Below are 16,262 nucleotides of genomic sequence, written 5' to 3' on the forward strand. Positions count from 1 at the left end.
GGGAAAGGGGGGGGGGGTGGCGGTGTTTGGGTTGGAATTTAAGGGATATTTGCATAATGAGCTCGTTTGCCGCGCGGTCGATTTGCGTTTCCCGGGGGTGGGGCCGGAAGCGGAGCCTTGGGGCAGCGGGCGGGGACGCGGTGACAGCCGGTGACAGCCGTGAGTGTGCCCGGCACTGCACGGCACTGACCGGGGCAGTGCTTGGGGGGCCCCAGCGGGGCGGGGGGAGCCCCAGCAGCAGCGCCCCCCGGGAGAACAGCGGCGCTGAGCTGGGGATGCGGGCGCTGCCGGCGAAGGGGTGTTGGAAGGCACGGAGGGACTCCCGGTGCTCCCGCCCGGCTGCGGCCGCGGTGATGCTCCCGCATCCTCGGGTGGGGAGGGCGGGTAAAGGCAGGCGCCCAGCTTGATGCCGGGGTCGGCGCGGAGCACGGCCAGGCAGGTCGTGATCGTCCCGTGCCTCCCGAGTGGGACCCGTGTCCGGTTCTCGCCGGTGTGACCGCGTCCGGATGTGACCCGTGTGCGGCTCTTCCCTTTGTGTGTCATCCGTGTCCGGCTGTCCCCCGTGTGTGTGACCGTGTCCAGCTGTCCCCTGTGTCCGGCTGTCCCCCGTGTGTGACCACGTCCAGCTGTCCCCTGTGTCCGGCTGTCCCGCGTGTGTGTGACCGTGTCCGGCTGTCCCCCGTGTGTGTGACCGTGTCCAGCTGTCCCCTGTGTCCAGCTGTCCCCTGTTTGTGTGACCGTGTCCGGCTGTCCCCCGTGTGTGTCACTGTGTCCATCTGTCCCCTGTGTCCGGCTGTCCCCCGTGTGTGTGACTGTGTCCAGCTGTCCCCTGTGTCCAGCTGTCCCCCGTGTGTGACCATGTCCAGCTGTCCCCTGTGTGTGTGACCATGTCCGGTGTCCCCGTGTCTCGCAGGCGGCTGTGCAGCCCCCGCCGCAGCGATGGAGCCCCGGTGCCTGTCCTGGCTGCAGCTCTGCCCCCGGCCGTGCCGCCTCCTGCTGCACGCTCTGTCCTCCGGCCCCGCCGGGGCGATGGCCGCGCTGCGGGTGCTGCAGCGGGGCCAGCCCCACGAGGGGCCGGGGCAGGCGTTCCCCTGGCAGGCTCTCACCGCAGCCCTGTGCGCCGAGGAGCCCTGGCTGGAGGGGCCAAAGGACAGCCTGGCTGTGTGAGTTGGATAAGTTTCTAAAACTGGGTGTTTTGTGGGAGTTTTGGGTGTCAGGCACACAATTTGGGAGAGCACTTCCCCTGGTGCACTGGCCCATACATGAAGCTGAGATCATAGCAGTGACCCACTGGTGTCCCAGCTTGTGTCTGCTGTGGGACTCTGCTCCACGGGACAGATTGGGTTCAGGACAGAGGAATTTGCTCTGACCAGTCACCTCTCCTTTTCCAGCAAGCCGCGGCTGCTGCTGCTGCCCGTTTTGTGCCAGAGAAACCTCTTCTCCCTGCTCCTCGTGGTGCAGGATGCAGTGCCACGGGACTGCCTTGACCGGCTGCTCCAGGCCTTGGAGCAAGATTCCCATGTGGATCCCTGGGTGCAGACGCTGGGGGATCTGCTCCGGCGGGGACTGAGGGCAGAGGAGGGCTCCTCCCCATGTCCCACTGCCCTGTCTTCTGCGTGCCAGCAGCAGCTTAGGGGCCTGTGCCAGAAAATTGCCCAGAAGAAACCAGAGGGGCAAAGAAAATTGAACTGGTGCTTCAGCAAGCATCCTGGTGCCCCTGACTCTGTGCCTCAAGGTGGGAAGCGTAAGAAAGTGCCGGAGGAGAGCCTGGAGTTGGACAATGAGAGAGAGGGGAAGAGGTTGTTGCTGGAGGAGGTGGCATTTGAGCCCCTGGGGCCCCAGGAATGTGGAGATGTGGCAGGGGTGGAAGAGGAGGTGCCTGAGGAGCCTTCAGAGGACACATCTGCTCAGAGCACAGATAAATCTGCTCAGGACAGCTCCCAGCAGGATGCAGCTGGGGAACTCAGGAAGATTTCCCAGACAGAGCTGGCAGAGGAGGTCCAATCCTTTGTCCAGGTACTGTGTAGGATTTGCTGTCCCCTTCCAGCCAGTGAGCCTTTACAGCCTGATTCCCATTCCTTCATCTCATTTCCCTCAGATGCACGGACAGGGGCTGAAAATGCTGCTGCTGCAGGAGTCCAGTGTAAGTGGTTGCTTCTGTCTCAGTCCTGGAGCTGATGCTCTAAACAGGCTCGTGGCAGGGCCTCGGGAGGGGTGGAAAAGGAGGTGGATTTGACAGAGACAGCTGGATGGGGATAAAAAGCCCTGTTGGTACCTCCTCTGGGCTTGGGATACTGACACCTGCCTGCACCTTGCAGGTGTGAGGGGCTGCCTGTGGGCTCGGTGCTGACAGACATGGGGGGAAGGGAGAAGCCCTGGAGCTGCACTTTGTGGGTTGGTTTATTTGGTGCTGCGTTTTGTGTGTTGGTTTATTTGGTGCTGCACTTTGTGGGTTGGTTTATTTGGTGCTGCACTTTGTGGGTTGGTTTATTTGGTGCTTTACTCAGGACAGTGTTTCTCTCCAGCACTCCGAGCTGCGCGCCCCCCCCAAGCTGAGCATCCTGAACAACTGCTCCGCCAGCCAGGTGAGCCCCAGCATCCCTGCTGCAGCTGCTGCAGGGGGCCTGCTGCTGTCCCTAATGTCCCATCCCCTCTGACACCCCCAGCTCGAGGGGCTGTGCTCCTTCCTCCAGCTCTCCACGTGCCCGGAGCCCTTCCTGGTGCGTTTCTGCAGCTGGCTGCTGGCTCTGAGCCCTGACCTCAGCTACACCAGCGCAGCCATCCTGGCAGAGCAGCTCTTCCTCAGGCGAGTACGTGCCAGGGCAGCGGAGCTTTCCTGCTCCCCGTTCCCCTCTCCACTGTCCCCACCTCCTGCCTTTTCTGTCCCCAGGTCCTGTCCCTCACCCAGCCGCCTTCCCGACACCTCATGGCTGCCCTGACTTCGTTTTGCTCCAAGTATTCCCATCCCTTCTGCCATGTGCTGGTGGCTGCGGTGCTGCAGGGGCCGGGGGAAGGTGTGCTGGGCTGGTGGGAGCTGTGGCTGCTTCTGGGAGCTGGAGAGGGGCCCCAGCTGCAGAGTGCTGTTCCCTGGGTGGTATTTGTCATGTGTTAGGAACCATGGAGGCCTGGGGCTGGTTTTTTTCAGGGCAGGTGAACACCTGGGGGTTGGGATGGGACATGGGTTTACAGATGCCCGAGATGGAGTGGGAGGGCTGGCTAGGCTGGCTTCGGGCTTACTTTTTCCCAAAGGACAGTTCCCATACCTCCACGATTGGGGAGCTCCTGGCAGCTCCTAATGCTGAGGCCAGTGCTGCTGTGAGGAGAGGGTGAACCCCTGCCACAGTGGCATCCCCTTTCCCCAGAGACTGCTGCTGTTTAAACCTTTGCTGCAGCTGGGCAAAGGAGGCGGAATTTTCCTGAGCAGTAGAAGGGGGCACTCCGTAGTTTCTGCCTGTCCTGACTAGGACATACTCCTGTGAAGAGGTGCCAGGGAGAGCCTGCACATCCCCATGGATTTGGCAGCCTCTGCAGGCTCTCTCCTGCTGCTTTGCCCTTGCAGGTGCTGAGCAGACCAAGCTGATGTGTGAGCTGGTGGAGGAGTGCCTGGAGCCACACTCTGTGCAGCTGGTGCTGAGGTGAGGGGTTACAGGGCTGACAGCTCTGCTTTGGCCTCACGCCTACCTGGATGGGTCCAGCTGGCTCCAGCCATCTGGGAGCACCAGCAAGGCCACAGAGCAGCACCTTTCCTCTTCACTGTCCTTCCAGCCAAGTCCTGGAGGTGCCTTTGTCAGAGAAGCTCCTGCCAGTACTGCAGGCCGTGCTGGGGCGGCAGGTGAGGGGCCCACCTTGTCCCACGGGTTTCCTTGATGACCCCAGCAGTGCTGGAGCAAGGACCCACTCTCCTGCCTGCTCCTGGGTCTTTTCCAGGAGGTGCTGCCCCCTGAGCTCTTGGATCTCCTGGTCCTGACCCTGTGCCAGCAGGCCCCAGCCTTCTCCATGTCGCTCGACTTCGCCAAGCTGGTGACGGCCGTGCTCACGGTGTATCAGAGCCAGGTGAGCCCGGCCAGCCTTGGGTCCTGCAGCTCCTGGGGCCCGGCCCAGAGGTCCCAGGTGGGCTCCTGGCAGGGCAGGGCCCTGAGCTGGTGCTGCCTCCACCCCAGGTCAGCCCAGCTCAGCGGAGCAGCCTGGCTGCTGTCCTGGAGCGGAGCACTGCAGCGCTGAAGAAATCGCTGCAGGCTGTGCTGGAAGGGGCCAGGTGAGGTGGGGACAGGGGTCCCTGCTTGGGGGATGGCAGGTTCTGCACCCTGGGCTGCCCCAGGGTGGGGAACCAGAAGGTGCCACGCCTGCTGTGCCAGAGCTGTGCAGTGGTGGGTATGGCAGTGGCTTTCCTCTTCTTGATTTTTGTCTTTCCTCAGGTGAGCGCCGACAGGAATCGTGAGGGGGCAGCTCCCCTGCGTGGAGGACACTCATTGCACAGCAGCAGCCACGGCCACCCCTCACTGGGTTCTCCCTGGTCAGGTGGGACCCTGTGAGGGGGGTCTGTTCCCCACAGAGTGCCCAGGGCCTCCTGGCTGCACCTGGTCTGAGGGGGCTCTTGCTGGGCAGTGCCATCCCAGCAAGATGGGATGAATTGTTCAACCAGCCCCCCAACACTCCCTGGGGCTCGGAGGGGTCTTGGTTGAACAATTCATGTGTTTCCAGGTGTTTCTCTGTGTGTTCTCCCTCACACTCTACAAGGTGACCTGGCCCTCCTGTGCTGGGGGCAGGGCTGTGGGGGCCAGGCAGGACACAGCCCATGGAGAACTTCCAGGCCCTGAGTTCTTACTGCCCAAAACCCATCACTGGAGCAGGACAGACATTGATTTGAGGCTGCATGAAGTTGATAATTCTGGATTTAGTTCACTATCTTGATTTTACCTCAGCTCACTCCAAGGCACGAGTTCTATGCACGTCCACATTCCTCCCCAACAGCCAAGCCTGTTTCAGAGTGGTGCAGGCTGGGCTGCTGTTTGTGTATCTGATCTGCTGGGATTTACAGATCTCTGGGTGCAGGAGAGTGGGATTTAACTGAATTCCAGCTGAATTTAGCTGGGAAATTTGAGTGTTCTGCTTTAAATCCACCTTTCTTTCCTGTTTGCCTGGCCCGTGAGGGGCCCTGCTGTGTGTGACACATTTCTGGTGATGATGACCCTACTCATTGCCCTAATGGAAAGTGCTTGTGTGGCGTGACTCTGCTCAAAGTTCTATCCTGTATTCTTGAAAGTACCCACTGGAAACCTCATCTAGGCACCTCCTGGTCTGAGAACTGGGAAGAAAAGTTTGGGACAGAGTGGAGACTCAGGCAGGTACAGCTAGGGTTTCCGTGGAGGTTTTGAAGCATTGCACTCTTCAGGAGCTATTTAAAAATCCATAAACATCTACAAAGGGAGAAGGAAAATTATAACATGCAGGAGTGACGTGTGACTGCTCCAGGTGTGCTCAATAATGTTTAGATCCCAGCCACAGGAAGGAAACTCTGAAGCATTAGGTGACACTCTTAAGGCTGAGAGCCAGATTTCTTTATATAAGAATCCCTTAAGCTATTTTAGGTGACAGTGGACTGATGAGGCTTCAAAGTCCGCATTAGCTGGAGGATAGAAACCTCCAGGGAGCCAGATTGTTGATGTGTTTGCATTCCACTGAGTTAGTGGCTGAGTAAAGTGAAGCTATTGTAGAGCTGCCCAAAATACGACATAAATAGAAATTGTGCCATGATCATCAAGGTCTAAGCCTGCTCTTCTGGCTTTATTAGGTAGCAGGCTCTGATCTTTGCAGTTCCCCTGCAGAGCTTCTACCAAGTGACCTCGGTGTCATTGTCCCCAGTGCTCTGTCTGGCTGTGGCTGTTGGTCACATGGAGATGACCACGGGCTTGTGGCAAGAGCCTTCTTGGCCCTGGTTTTGCTCTTGGCTGCAGCTCACGGTGTGCTGTGGGTTCCTCATGCAGATAACAATCCTGTAAGGAGAGCTGGGAGCACACCCTGGGGATGCTGCACATGCTGGTGGAACACTGCTTGTTTACATGGAGGTTGGCAGCACAGAAAAGTTCACTTTTGACTCCTCTTGACCCTTTCAAGAGCTTAAAAATCCAACCTGAACAGCGCAGAGAGGTGGATGCAGCATAAGACATCAGTCACATTTTATAGTTCTGCAGAACCTTGGCCAAGGGTGGCAGGACTGCCAGGACTGGCCCTGTCCTTGTCCTGATTTAAGAGCAGTGATGGTGAAGGGAATGGTCTGAAGCTTTCTCTGAGACCTTTCCTAGGCTGGAAGTAGCAGGCAGGGTGTGATTTTCATCCCGTTTACTTGTGATAATTGGCAGTGGTTCCTTACCTGCTTCCTCTTCTGTTTGTAAAGTTTTACTTCACATTACAGAGGGGAATTCCCTTTTTGGCCTAGTAGTTCTTGGGGTTTTTTTGGAGGAAATTCATCACGTGCAGTTGCATGGGTTGTCTGTCCACTCTGCTGCCTCCACACCCTCCTCAGGGATTTTTGAACCAGTTTAATGACAAGATGATTCCTCCACTGCCCAGGTGCCTTCGTGGGGCTGTGGTGAGGCAGCAGTGAACCTCTTTGGGGTGAGCAGGGTTGTGGGGTCCGTGGATGTTAAACACCAGAAAGGGCTGAAGCTCAGTGGCTTTCCTGAAAATGGCCTGTATCCATCCCCCAAGGGGCTGCCCTTCTCCAAACAGGAGCTCCAGGTTGTTGCTGTTTCCCCTCCTGCAGCAGTGCCAGGGGTCATCCCACTTCTCCCTGGAGGTAACTGCGTGGCCAGTGACAGCCTGCTAATCTCCTGTGTAATCCCCAACATGCTGATGCAATTCTAGCTGGAAACCTGGGGGCTGTGATGCCCAATTGTGAGGCTGAACTGCTCTGGGGGAGGCTCAGCAATATTTATTTTTTTCACTTGGGATTTAAAACTGAATAAAAAGGAAGAGCAATTTTCCTTCTTGTCTGTTTGGTGCTTTTTGGTTTTTTTTTTTTGCCAACAACATTTTAATCATAAGACAAGAATTGTGTTCTCTCTTGGGTAGCCTGGTGGCTGCCAGGTTCCTGTTAGCTAGGGAAGCCAGGGCCACAGAAAGGTGAATTTGAGGGAGGGCTGGGGTGCTGCTTTGTGGTTGGGCCCCTGCACAGACCTGTAAATCACGCTTGCCGCATCAGTGGCAGCAGTCAGTGTCAGTCTGAGCAGCTTTCTTCCAAGAAGTGAATAATCCAGATGACCACACTCTGTGATCTGAGCTGCGAGTTTAGCTCAGCTTCAGGCACCCTGGGAGGTGCTGCTGCTGTGAGGGACCTCGCTGGAAGGAGGACAGGGGACAAAGGCAGAGCCCACGGCCACATGCTGCCACCCACCCCCCTGGGCTGGAGATCTCCCAGCAGGGTCTCGTTCCTCCCCGCTGAACAGGTCTGTGTGAGGGGAACTGGGCTGGTTTTCCTTGCTTGAGGCTCTGCGATACCTAGATTGCAGTCACGATTTAGCTGCTCCCAGCTTAAAAATAAGAATGCCTAAAAATCCCTGCTTGCTTTTAGTAGATGCTTTTAGAGGCTCTTTGAACGGGGCGCTTTGTGAACAGGGGCATTGCCTCTTGTGAGCCCTCCCCTGAGCGAGGGAGGGAACAGGGGCACCAGTGTCAGGTATCCTGGGGTCTGTGTGCCCCACGGGGCAGCCCAGGGCCTGCCAGGACACCGGAGCCTGATGTGCTGCCTGGTGCCAGCTGCTGCTCCTCTCTGCAAGGGTGTCCCACCTCCACTCCCCCTGCTTTGTAACACCTGGGGCTGCATTCTGGGCTCTCACGCTGGCAGGTGGGTCAGAGCCTGGGCAAAGCCTGCCCCGGGCACTGGGAGATGCTGTTTGCCCTCTCAGGGCTGGAGAGGTCTGCAGACCCCAAGGGGTCCCTGGGCATGGGGGGGCAACAGCAGCTGCCTCCAGGTAGTGCTGAAGGTGGAGCCCGACTCGCTGTAAGCTCTTTAGGGGAAGAAAGCGGCTTTAGAGGATGTGATGGATTTGAGCAAAGGGGTTGGGCCGGGGATGGGGCAGTGGGGGGATGGCCGGGGGGGGAAGGTGGGGCTGCTGAGAGGGGCAGGAGGGATGGGGGTCCTGGGCAGAGTGGCTTCCCTGCATCACCGAACAAGATGCTACAGGGGCTCCTCATCAGCCACTCCGCTTTAGCCTGGTGCGGGGCCCCCCATGAAAGCACGGGGGGTCCCCCGTCTCTCCCGACTGCCCCCGCCCTGCCCTGAGCCTCCTGCCAGGGAGATGCTGAGGCTCAGCTCCGCTCTGCTCCGCAGACACCGGGCACGGAGGGAGCAGTCCTGGTCTGTCCCGGCTCCGTCACCTCCCCAGAGCGGGTGCAGGACCTGGCCCCGCACCAAAAGCAAAGGTTTCCTGGCCACCTGCAGACCACTCTGCCCGCCCTGGCCGGCGCGGGGAGCTCCCAGCCGCTCTCATGCATCTCCTTTAAAGGCCTTCTCTCCTCGGGCTCGGCCCCGGCAGCTCCGTCTGCCGCAGATGCGGTTGCTCTGCCCCGCGGGGAGGCTCCGCCAGCAGCCCCGAGCCGCGGACTGCCGGCCACGCCGTGTCCCCCGAGCCCCCTCCCGGGCTGATGGGGGCCCAACAGAGCTGAGTGCCCGGTCCGAGCTGGGTGGCCCCAGCATCTGCCTTCGGCTGCTTGAGAGGAGTTCAGGCAGGTAATGATGTCCCGGGGAGCGTTTGGTCGTCGCCGAGTTGAGGGAAAGCCCGGTCTGGCATCTCAGGGGGTTCCTTATGCTAAACCAGCTGCGTGTCTCGTATCTTTTCCATCTGTAACACAAAGATAAGGAGCGAGCGTCTGCGAGGCTGTCAGAGCTGCGGGAAAGCAGCAGCCGGCGGGGTCTGCCGCAGCTCTGATGGATTGAGCACTTTGCAGCCGGGAGCAGCCCTCCAGAGCGCTCTGATGCTCGCTGGTGGGATGAGTTTGGCTGATCCCTGCTGGCTGGAGGCGCCTGAGCCCCTGGGTGGAGGTGTCAGCGACAATTCCACTGTATAGGTGTGAAATGGGCTGGCTTTGGCAGGTGCCAAGTGCTGCTTTTTACACCTTCACCCAGAGCCGAGCAGGCGCTGGGAGCTGGGTGATGGCCCTGCTTGGAGCTAGGCTGAGCTCAAGGCTTTGCACAGGCACGTGGGGCTTCAAGCAGTCCCTGCTCTCTGTCCCCCTGGATCTCTCCTGCATTTCCTGTCCTGGACAAAAAAAATCTCCTTCTGTCCTAAATCTGCATGTCCATGGGCACAGCCTGAGGGGAGTCACTGTGGGACAGTCCCTTGTGCACAGCGACTTCACCCTGGGCTGGGAGAGGGACTTTGTGGGCTTCCTGCATCCTTCTCTGATTCTTTAAACGTTGTAAAACAGCTTAAATGGGTTGTCCAAGCTCCCTTATATTTGGAAATCTTTTCTATTTGTCTCTCTGGGAGCTCAGGGACTGTCACGTCTGCAGCCTGGAGAGCAGGGGCTGCTCTCACTCAGCACTTGTTGGTGGCTGCAAATCTACCTCTCCCCATGAAGCTGACCCACATCACAAGCCCAAAACGAGGATTGCCCTGGGGGAAGGAAATGAGGGTGGCAAGCAGGAAAGTCCACCCTCTCGCATTGAATTTCTCATTTGCCTCGCTCCATGCCCGCCCAAATCCCACCAGATTCCTCCTGAATCACAGCGGGCCTCCCCACCTCTTTTCCCACAGATGCCTCCACGCTAAGCAGAGGAGCTCGAAGCTCCTGCTGGGTGAGAAAACACTTTAAAAATATAACATTTAGAGGCGTTCTCCATCTGCGCGCAGCTAATGTGGGTCTCTCCCTATAGGTGTGCTGGTCCTGGAGCCTCTGCACTTCCCAAATGAAGCCACTCGAAGGGACCTCGCTGGGACAGGGGGAGGAGGAGGCGCAGGGACCGGCCCAGGGGCGCCGGCGGCGGCAGCGGCAGAGGACGAGCTGCCGACCCACCCCCTCACCTCGGAGGTATGTGCACAAAAAGCTCCCCCTGCGGCTCTTGGGGTGCTAGCAAGGATGGGACAGTGATGGCAGTGCCAGGCAAGGGGCACTGAGCATCGTTCTGGCATGGTGGCCCCTTCTCCTGCAGCCGCTGCTCCCAGGCTCGCCAGGAGGAGAGGGAAAAGCTCTGCTGCAGCCCTTTCCAGAGCCAGGGGGAAAAGTTTGGGGGTTCAAACCCTCTCCCAGTTGGATGCTGGGCTCCAGCATGGGGCTGCAGAAGACTCTTTGCACAGCAGCCCCTGTGTCTCCACGCACTGGTGAGCTGCCATCCCTGGTGGCGTCCAGCATCAGTGAGCAGGGATGCTACAGAGCTGCCAGACCTGCTGGCACCCAGGACAGGGTTTTGGGATGATAAACCTGTCCCAGTGCACTTTTAGGGGCACCTGCCATCCCCATGGGCTGCTGTGAGATGGTGCCTGCCCGGGCTCTGGGTGTGTTGTGGTGCTGGAAGAGGCCGGCTCGCAGCGAGGTCCGCTTGGCAGCCGGAGCAAAATTAAAAAAAAAAAAAAAAAAAAAAAAAAAAAAAAAAAAAAAAAAAGAGCAGGCTGAGGCGAAGTACGGCAGTGGCTGGTGACTCATTGCTGGCTGGAAACGGCTTTGGCGGGTCCTCTGTGGGGCTCTGCGGCGGCGGCAGGAGCGGAGGGGGCGGCTCGCAGAGCGGGACGGGGACGGAGCAGGCTGTGGAGGATGCTCGGGAAGGACCCAGGTCCGGAGCAGCCCCGTCGAGGGAGCTGGGGGAGCGTGAGGGGTGGGATGCTGCCGGTGCTTCCTGAGTTTCTTTAGGGTTTACCCGGGATTCCCTCCACAGGGAGCAGCAGGCAGAGCTGTCCGGGCTCACCACATCTCCGGATGAAGGTAAGGGCAGCCCAGGTGGGGATGGGGTCACAAGGGTGGGTTTTCCACCTTCCCTCCCTGAGCAGCAGGAGGGTGTCCCCTGGCCTGGCAGCACCTGCCTGCAACCCCTGGGATCCCAACCCCATCCCCTGGATTTGCCTCACCAGCTGTAGCCCACCCTCTGCACTGGATCCATTGCCCTCCTCCCCCTGACCCGGCCCAGTTTAGCTCCAGCTCCCCCAATCCCATAGGGGTATTCTGGGGGGTACCTTCCAGCTGATGTCCCTTGGGAGCCTGCAGGCTGCAGAAGTGCCAGTGGCAGTTTTGGGGGTCTCTCCTGAAGTGGTGTCAGGCTGGGGAGGGGTCCCTGCTGCCCAGCTCCCAGCACCCTTTCTGTCCCCAGGCAGGATGAGCAGTCCCCAGGGACACCCAGGCGGGGCTCTGGCCAGCAGCGAGCAGAGCGTGGAGCAAGTCAGCGAGGTGAGAGGGAGGGGAGGGTGAGGAGGGCCTTCCCTGCCTGGTTCCTTGGGCTCAGCCAGGCCCCCAGCCCCTCTGTGCTGGTCTTGTCGGGGTGCTGTGCAGCACCAGGGAGAGCTTTGCCCCAGCTGCACCTTTGTGCCTCTCAGGAGCCAGGCAGGGCCGTGCAGGAGCAGGCTGTGCACCCTGGGGACAGTGACAGGACTAAAGAAGGTGGGTGAGCCCCCACCCCACAGCCCAGCTGGGTCCCCTTAGAGGAAGGTTTGAAGTAGCTGGGGATGAGCATGGGAACATGTTCTGGTGAGGGTTGTCTCCCCTGGTGGGGACATGGGGAAGGGGAGACTGGCCTGGGAGGAGTTAAAGCCCCCCTGATGCTGGGGGAAGGATTGGGATGGTTCCAAAACATGGGCACCTACTCCCTGCTAAGACAGGAGAGCAGAGGGAGGAGGGAAAGGCCTCACGTGTGGTCTCTTGTGGCCCCACTGCCTTCCTGCAGATGCAGAAACCCTGGAGGAGCCGCTGCTGAGTCTCCCCAGTGAGCTCTCAGTGCTGGACAGACTTGGCTTGCACAGGTAAGACCAGTGAGCACCTGCATCCCTCTGGGGGCTACAGGACAGGGAGCTTCCAGGGCACAGCAGGGCTCAGAGATTGGACTTTCCTCCTTTTCCATTGCACAAGATTTGCTGTCCACACAATGGGCACTTGGCTTCCCACTTCTCGTGGTGGCTGGCACCCCTGGGAGCAGAAAAAGGGCATTTTCAGCATGCAGCCCCCATGATGCCTCCATCCCTGACAGCACTTCTTTTTCTGCAGGGTTGCTTTGACCGAGCAGGATCTGGAGGTGAGGGCTGCTGGGGGCCGTGGGTGGGCTGGGGAAAGGGGGCACAAGGACAGACACTGCTGGCTCACAGTCCCATGGCTGTGCCCTGCTCCTTCAGGCACCGCAGGCCCCTGGCAGCCACCTTATAAACCCTTTCCCAGAGATGCTTTTGGCATTTGGAGGCAGCTGCATTTCCACGAGCCTGTCCTCTGCGTGCCCGGCAATCCCACAAAGTGCTCTGCAGCTGCTGAAGAGCGCCCTTAGCCGGGGAGGCGGCGGGAGCCACGCTAATAAAAAGAATTTCCCTGCGAGTGCCAGGGCTGAGTCAGGCTCAGCCGTCAGCCGGGACCCGCAGCGAGGGCTGGCGTCTGCCCGGCGTGTGCTCTTGCCAGGAGGGCTCAAGATTTCCATGCGTTATCGGCTGCCTGGGGGCCGTGTCTCCCTGGGCTGGCGTCGCAGGGGACTGTCCCCAGCATGCAGCAGCCTAACGGGTGCTGGGGCAAAGCAAGTGCTAATTATCTTCAGCACTGCCCTGTTTGGTGGCAGGCTGGGAGGTCTGTCTGTGCCCTGGGGACAGCAGCACATGGCCCTGGTGGCTTCCCTTCCGCCCCCGTGTCCCACCTCTCACCTCCCCACCCTGCAGGCAGCCTTTGCCCACCTCGCCCTGGCTTTTCGCTGCGACGTGTTCACCCTGCAGCAACGGGTGCAGGTGGAGAAACGGGCACGGGATGCAGCAGAGGAAAACATCCAGGAGGAGCTGGGGCAGTGCCAGGCTGCCCTGGAGGTAGGTGGGTGCAAGGGCAGGGGGCTGGCACGTGCTGGGGTCATCCAGCCCCAGAGGGGTTTGGACAACTCAAAGTGCCAGCTCCAGCAGCTCCATCCTTTCCCCCCACAGAGGCTGGGCCGATCCTGTGCCAATGCAGGCTGCAAGGAGACGCTGGAGCAGCTGCAGCACAGCCTGGCCGTGCTGTCAGCGGCCGTTGAGCGGGCAACCAGTGCTGCAGAGAAGCTGGGGGCTGTACACCAGGTGTGTACACAGCCCAGGGCTGGGAGTGATGGAGGTGCTACAGACGGGCTTGGGGACTCATCCCTGGGTTTGCTGGGGTTCATCCCTCCTCCTCACGGTGCTGGCCTTGACCTCATGTTGGTGCTTACCAGGGTGCAAGGGATCCGTCCGCCTGCCCCTGGGAGCGGGGAGGGGATGCACCTGCACTGCCTGGGTGGAGGCACCACGGGAGGCACAGGGAGGGGCTGGCAGAGAGCTGGCTCCTGAGGAGACAGAGGCCCTGAGCCCCCATCCCACCTGGCTGCAGGAGGCCCGGATGAGCCGGGCAGCAGAGGTGATGGTCCAGCACGTGGAGAACCTGAAGCGGCACCACACGCGGGAGCACGCGGAGCTGGAGGAGATGAAGCGCCTGATCCAGCAGAACTCCCGCAACCGGCAGCTGGCGGAGACCCAGGGTGAGGTGGGCTCTGCCACCAGGGCCTGGGCAGGGACTGCACGGAGCAGCCCTGCAGGATTTGGTCCCGAGCCCCTCTGGGGGGTCAGTGTGACCCTGCACCACAGAGCCAGTGGGTGGTGTGAGTTGAGGACTGGTAGTGGGGAACAGCTGATGGCGTGGGGAAGGGAACAGCTGATGACAGTTGTGAGGGGACAGTGGAACAGCAGATCAGTGTGGGAGCAGGTGCTGGTGGCCAGAGAGCCACAACCCAGCTGGGAATGCAGGGCAGGGGGCCCCATGCACAAAAAGGACTCTGTTCCTGAACACCAAGCCCCACATGTGCCACCGTGTACACGGGACCAGGTCCCCCTGCCTGGGGCACCCCCTGTGCCAAGCACGGAGCACATGGCCAGGACAGCTTTCAGGAGCTTTGTCTGTGCATCAGCCCCATCTTAGTGATGGGGGATGATGTAAGGCAGCTTCTCTTTGCTCCCAGATGATGTGGAGCCACGGCTGAGACCTCACCCCCTGAAGAGAACTTTCCAGCAGGTAACTGGTCCCAGTTCAGGAGTCTTGGAGCCACTGCATCCCCATGGCCTGCCGCCCTCCCTCAACTGGCTGTCCCCACACACCCACTTGTCCCCAAAAAATGTCACTGCAGCCAGCTGCTTGCTGCAGGGAAGATCTGCTGGAAATGCCGGGGATGAGGCAAAATGTAGGGGCAGCCTCGGAGGGCTGTTGGTAGAAGGACAGGATGCCCAGCAAGCTGAGGGCTGCCTGTGCAAGAGATCTTAGGCAGATCCTTCTTCCATTGCAGGGTCACAGTGCAAGAGCCACAGACTTGGCTGCTCTTTAGCACCAGCTTGAATCTGATCCCCCTATAGCTCCAGAGGCAGGGGAGGGGGTCAGGCAGCCCCACCAGGACAGCTTGCAGCAGTAATGGCAGGCACAAACCTCTTGGCTTTGACCTTCCCTGGCTTTCTGGGTTCCCCTCTTAGCTCCAGTGGGAGCTGGCAGTGTCCCGTGGTGTCCCTTGCCCGTGCTGGGGGGGTGATGGGGAAGGAGGAGGTGAGAAGCAGCTACACAGTGCTCACCCCCAGCCCCTCTGTTGCAGGGGTCTGCCCGCCGCAGAGTCAGCATCGCCGTCATCCCCAAGCAGCTCTTGGTAAGGACGTGTTTGCTGGGGACAGCCAGGAGCTGTGTCCCCAGCCTCGGTGCCACTGGGGCGCCGCGTCCCCACTGATGCTCCCACCTTCGGTGCCCAGCCAGGTGCCAGCCCTGAGAGCCGAGCAGCCCCAGCAGGTGGCCTGGAGCCAGAGGGGGCCCAGCGCTGGCCCAGCATCCAGAGGTAACTGCGCTGGGTGGCCGGGCAGCCGTGGCACCAGCTGCCACTGGCCCACGTGGGACAGCACCGACCCCGTCCTCTCCCTCCCCAGGAGCGAGCTGGAGCCACAGGGCCAGGACAGCGCCGTGACCGGGAAGCTGGTGGCAGAGGCAGATGGCAGAGGCTCAAGCACAGGCAACGAGGAGCCAGAGCAGCTTGGGCTGACGTGAGCAGCACCCCGCGTGTGCCCAGCATCCCTCCATGGCTGCTGGCCTCTCTGTGGTCCCCAGGTGGCCAGCACTTGGGCCAGGGGCTGGGGGATGTAGTGGTGGAAGGCTGGGATGTTGTTTGGCTGCCTCAGCTCGACCCCGCTGGGTCTCAGTTTTGCCCACGCATTGTGGGTTGCCCGTGCCCTCCTCGGGCTTGCTCACTAGGGTTTGTAAAAGGGCCAGTGAGGTTTGGGGCTGAGTTAAACACCCTCCTTGTCCCCAGATGGGTGGAGGGGGATTTGCTCTCCCCCACAGATGACAAGTGTCCCTGGTCACCTTCTCCCCAGGTCCAAGGGGTCTGCAGCGGAGCTGTGGCGTCCATGGCTCTTCTTCCCACAGCACTACTGGGTTTTCTTCTGGCTGCTTCTCCTGAGCATCGCCTTCCTCCTCCTCGTCCGTGTCCTGGAGCTGCAGCGGCTGCAGTCTGCAGCATCATCCAAGGCCTAGCTGGACCAGGGAGGGGGAGCTGAGAGGCATCTCTGCTCCTTCCCCACGTCCTAAAACACCAAAACACTAGAATAATAAAATGGGTGGAAAAATGGGGGAATTGTAATGATGGAGCAGGGGCTAGGATCTCAGGTAGCATCTGTGGTAGGATTCAGGGTATGGTCAGCACCTGCACATAACCATGAAGGGTTCAGGGAGCTGCAGCAGCTCTCACAGATGCTGTGAGTTGCCTGTTCTCAGCACATCAAGGGGTGCAGGTGTGCTCCCACACATCCCCTGCGCTGGGGACAGCTCGGGCTGCCCACGGCCGTGGGTTTGCTTTAGAGCCGCGTCCCTCAGTGCCACCACATGCCCTCAGTCCCTGCTGTAATTCACATCTAATGCTCCTTTGCTGCTGCCCGGGGGACAGTGCTGGGGCTGGAAGGCGCAGGTCGGTGATCAGCCTTTCCCACGGCACCACGAAGGGCTCACAAACAGAGGGAGCTGTTTCCGACCGCCTGGGAAAAGCGCTCGGTTTGACACAGACGCCTCGTTTCCGTGTCCGCCCCAGCCTCCCGCGGCCCCGAAACACGGGTGGGTTCCACTGC

General features: G+C 60.2%; 2 protein-coding genes across 3 annotated transcripts; both read left to right on the top strand.

Moving 5' to 3' along the window:
* Positions 1-116: 116 nt before the first annotated feature.
* Positions 117-6,983, top strand: FANCE (FA complementation group E). Of its 2 annotated transcripts, none has more exons than XM_053998400.1 (12): positions 117-159; positions 914-1,163; positions 1,392-2,016; positions 2,099-2,143; positions 2,526-2,585; positions 2,667-2,810; positions 2,891-3,014; positions 3,560-3,635; positions 3,766-3,832; positions 3,928-4,053; positions 4,161-4,255; positions 4,416-6,983. In XM_053998400.1, exons 2-12 carry the CDS (start codon positions 940-942, stop codon positions 4,417-4,419), a joined length of 1,590 nt encoding a protein of 529 aa, XP_053854375.1. In that variant the 5' UTR covers positions 117-159; positions 914-939; the 3' UTR covers positions 4,420-6,983. The 2 variants fall into 2 exon arrangements, with proteins under 2 accessions (XP_053854375.1, XP_053854374.1); XM_053998399.1 differs by lacking the exon at positions 117-159 and adding an exon at positions 232-517.
* A 1,566-nt stretch (positions 6,984-8,549) lies between these two features.
* Positions 8,550-15,753, top strand: LOC128818505 (inositol 1,4,5-triphosphate receptor associated 1-like). The gene is made up of 17 exons (XM_053997900.1): positions 8,550-8,728; positions 8,817-8,983; positions 9,756-9,796; positions 9,875-10,029; positions 10,871-10,917; positions 11,300-11,376; positions 11,523-11,586; positions 11,870-11,945; positions 12,187-12,214; positions 12,837-12,977; positions 13,089-13,220; positions 13,507-13,654; positions 14,132-14,184; positions 14,750-14,800; positions 14,901-14,983; positions 15,072-15,185; positions 15,516-15,753. Exons 1-17 carry the CDS (start codon positions 8,550-8,552, stop codon positions 15,673-15,675), a joined length of 1,716 nt encoding a protein of 571 aa, XP_053853875.1. The 3' UTR covers positions 15,676-15,753.
* The last annotated feature ends 509 nt before the right edge of the window (positions 15,754-16,262 follow it).

This window comes from Vidua macroura, chromosome 24 (assembly GCF_024509145.1).
Source record: "Vidua macroura isolate BioBank_ID:100142 chromosome 24, ASM2450914v1, whole genome shotgun sequence".
In the NCBI taxonomy this organism is placed as follows: Eukaryota; Metazoa; Chordata; class Aves; order Passeriformes; family Viduidae; genus Vidua; species Vidua macroura.

Excerpts from the sequence above, each read along its gene's own strand:
- FANCE (XM_053998400.1), top strand. The coding sequence starts at position 940 with ATGGAGCCCCGGTGCCTGTCCTGGCTGCAGCTCTGCCCCCGGCCGTGC. Across the intron at positions 2,586-2,666 it reads ACAACTGCTCCGCCAGCCAG|CTCGAGGGGCTGTGCTCCTT; the intron begins GTGAGCCCCAGC and ends TGACACCCCCAG. Across the intron at positions 2,811-2,890 it reads AGCAGCTCTTCCTCAGGCGA|GTCCTGTCCCTCACCCAGCC; the intron begins GTACGTGCCAGG and ends TTCTGTCCCCAG.
- LOC128818505 (XM_053997900.1), top strand. The coding sequence starts at position 8,550 with ATGCGGTTGCTCTGCCCCGCGGGGAGGCTCCGCCAGCAGCCCCGAGCC. Across the intron at positions 12,215-12,836 it reads TGACCGAGCAGGATCTGGAG|GCAGCCTTTGCCCACCTCGC; the intron begins GTGAGGGCTGCT and ends CCCACCCTGCAG. Across the intron at positions 14,801-14,900 it reads TCATCCCCAAGCAGCTCTTG|CCAGGTGCCAGCCCTGAGAG; the intron begins GTAAGGACGTGT and ends TTCGGTGCCCAG.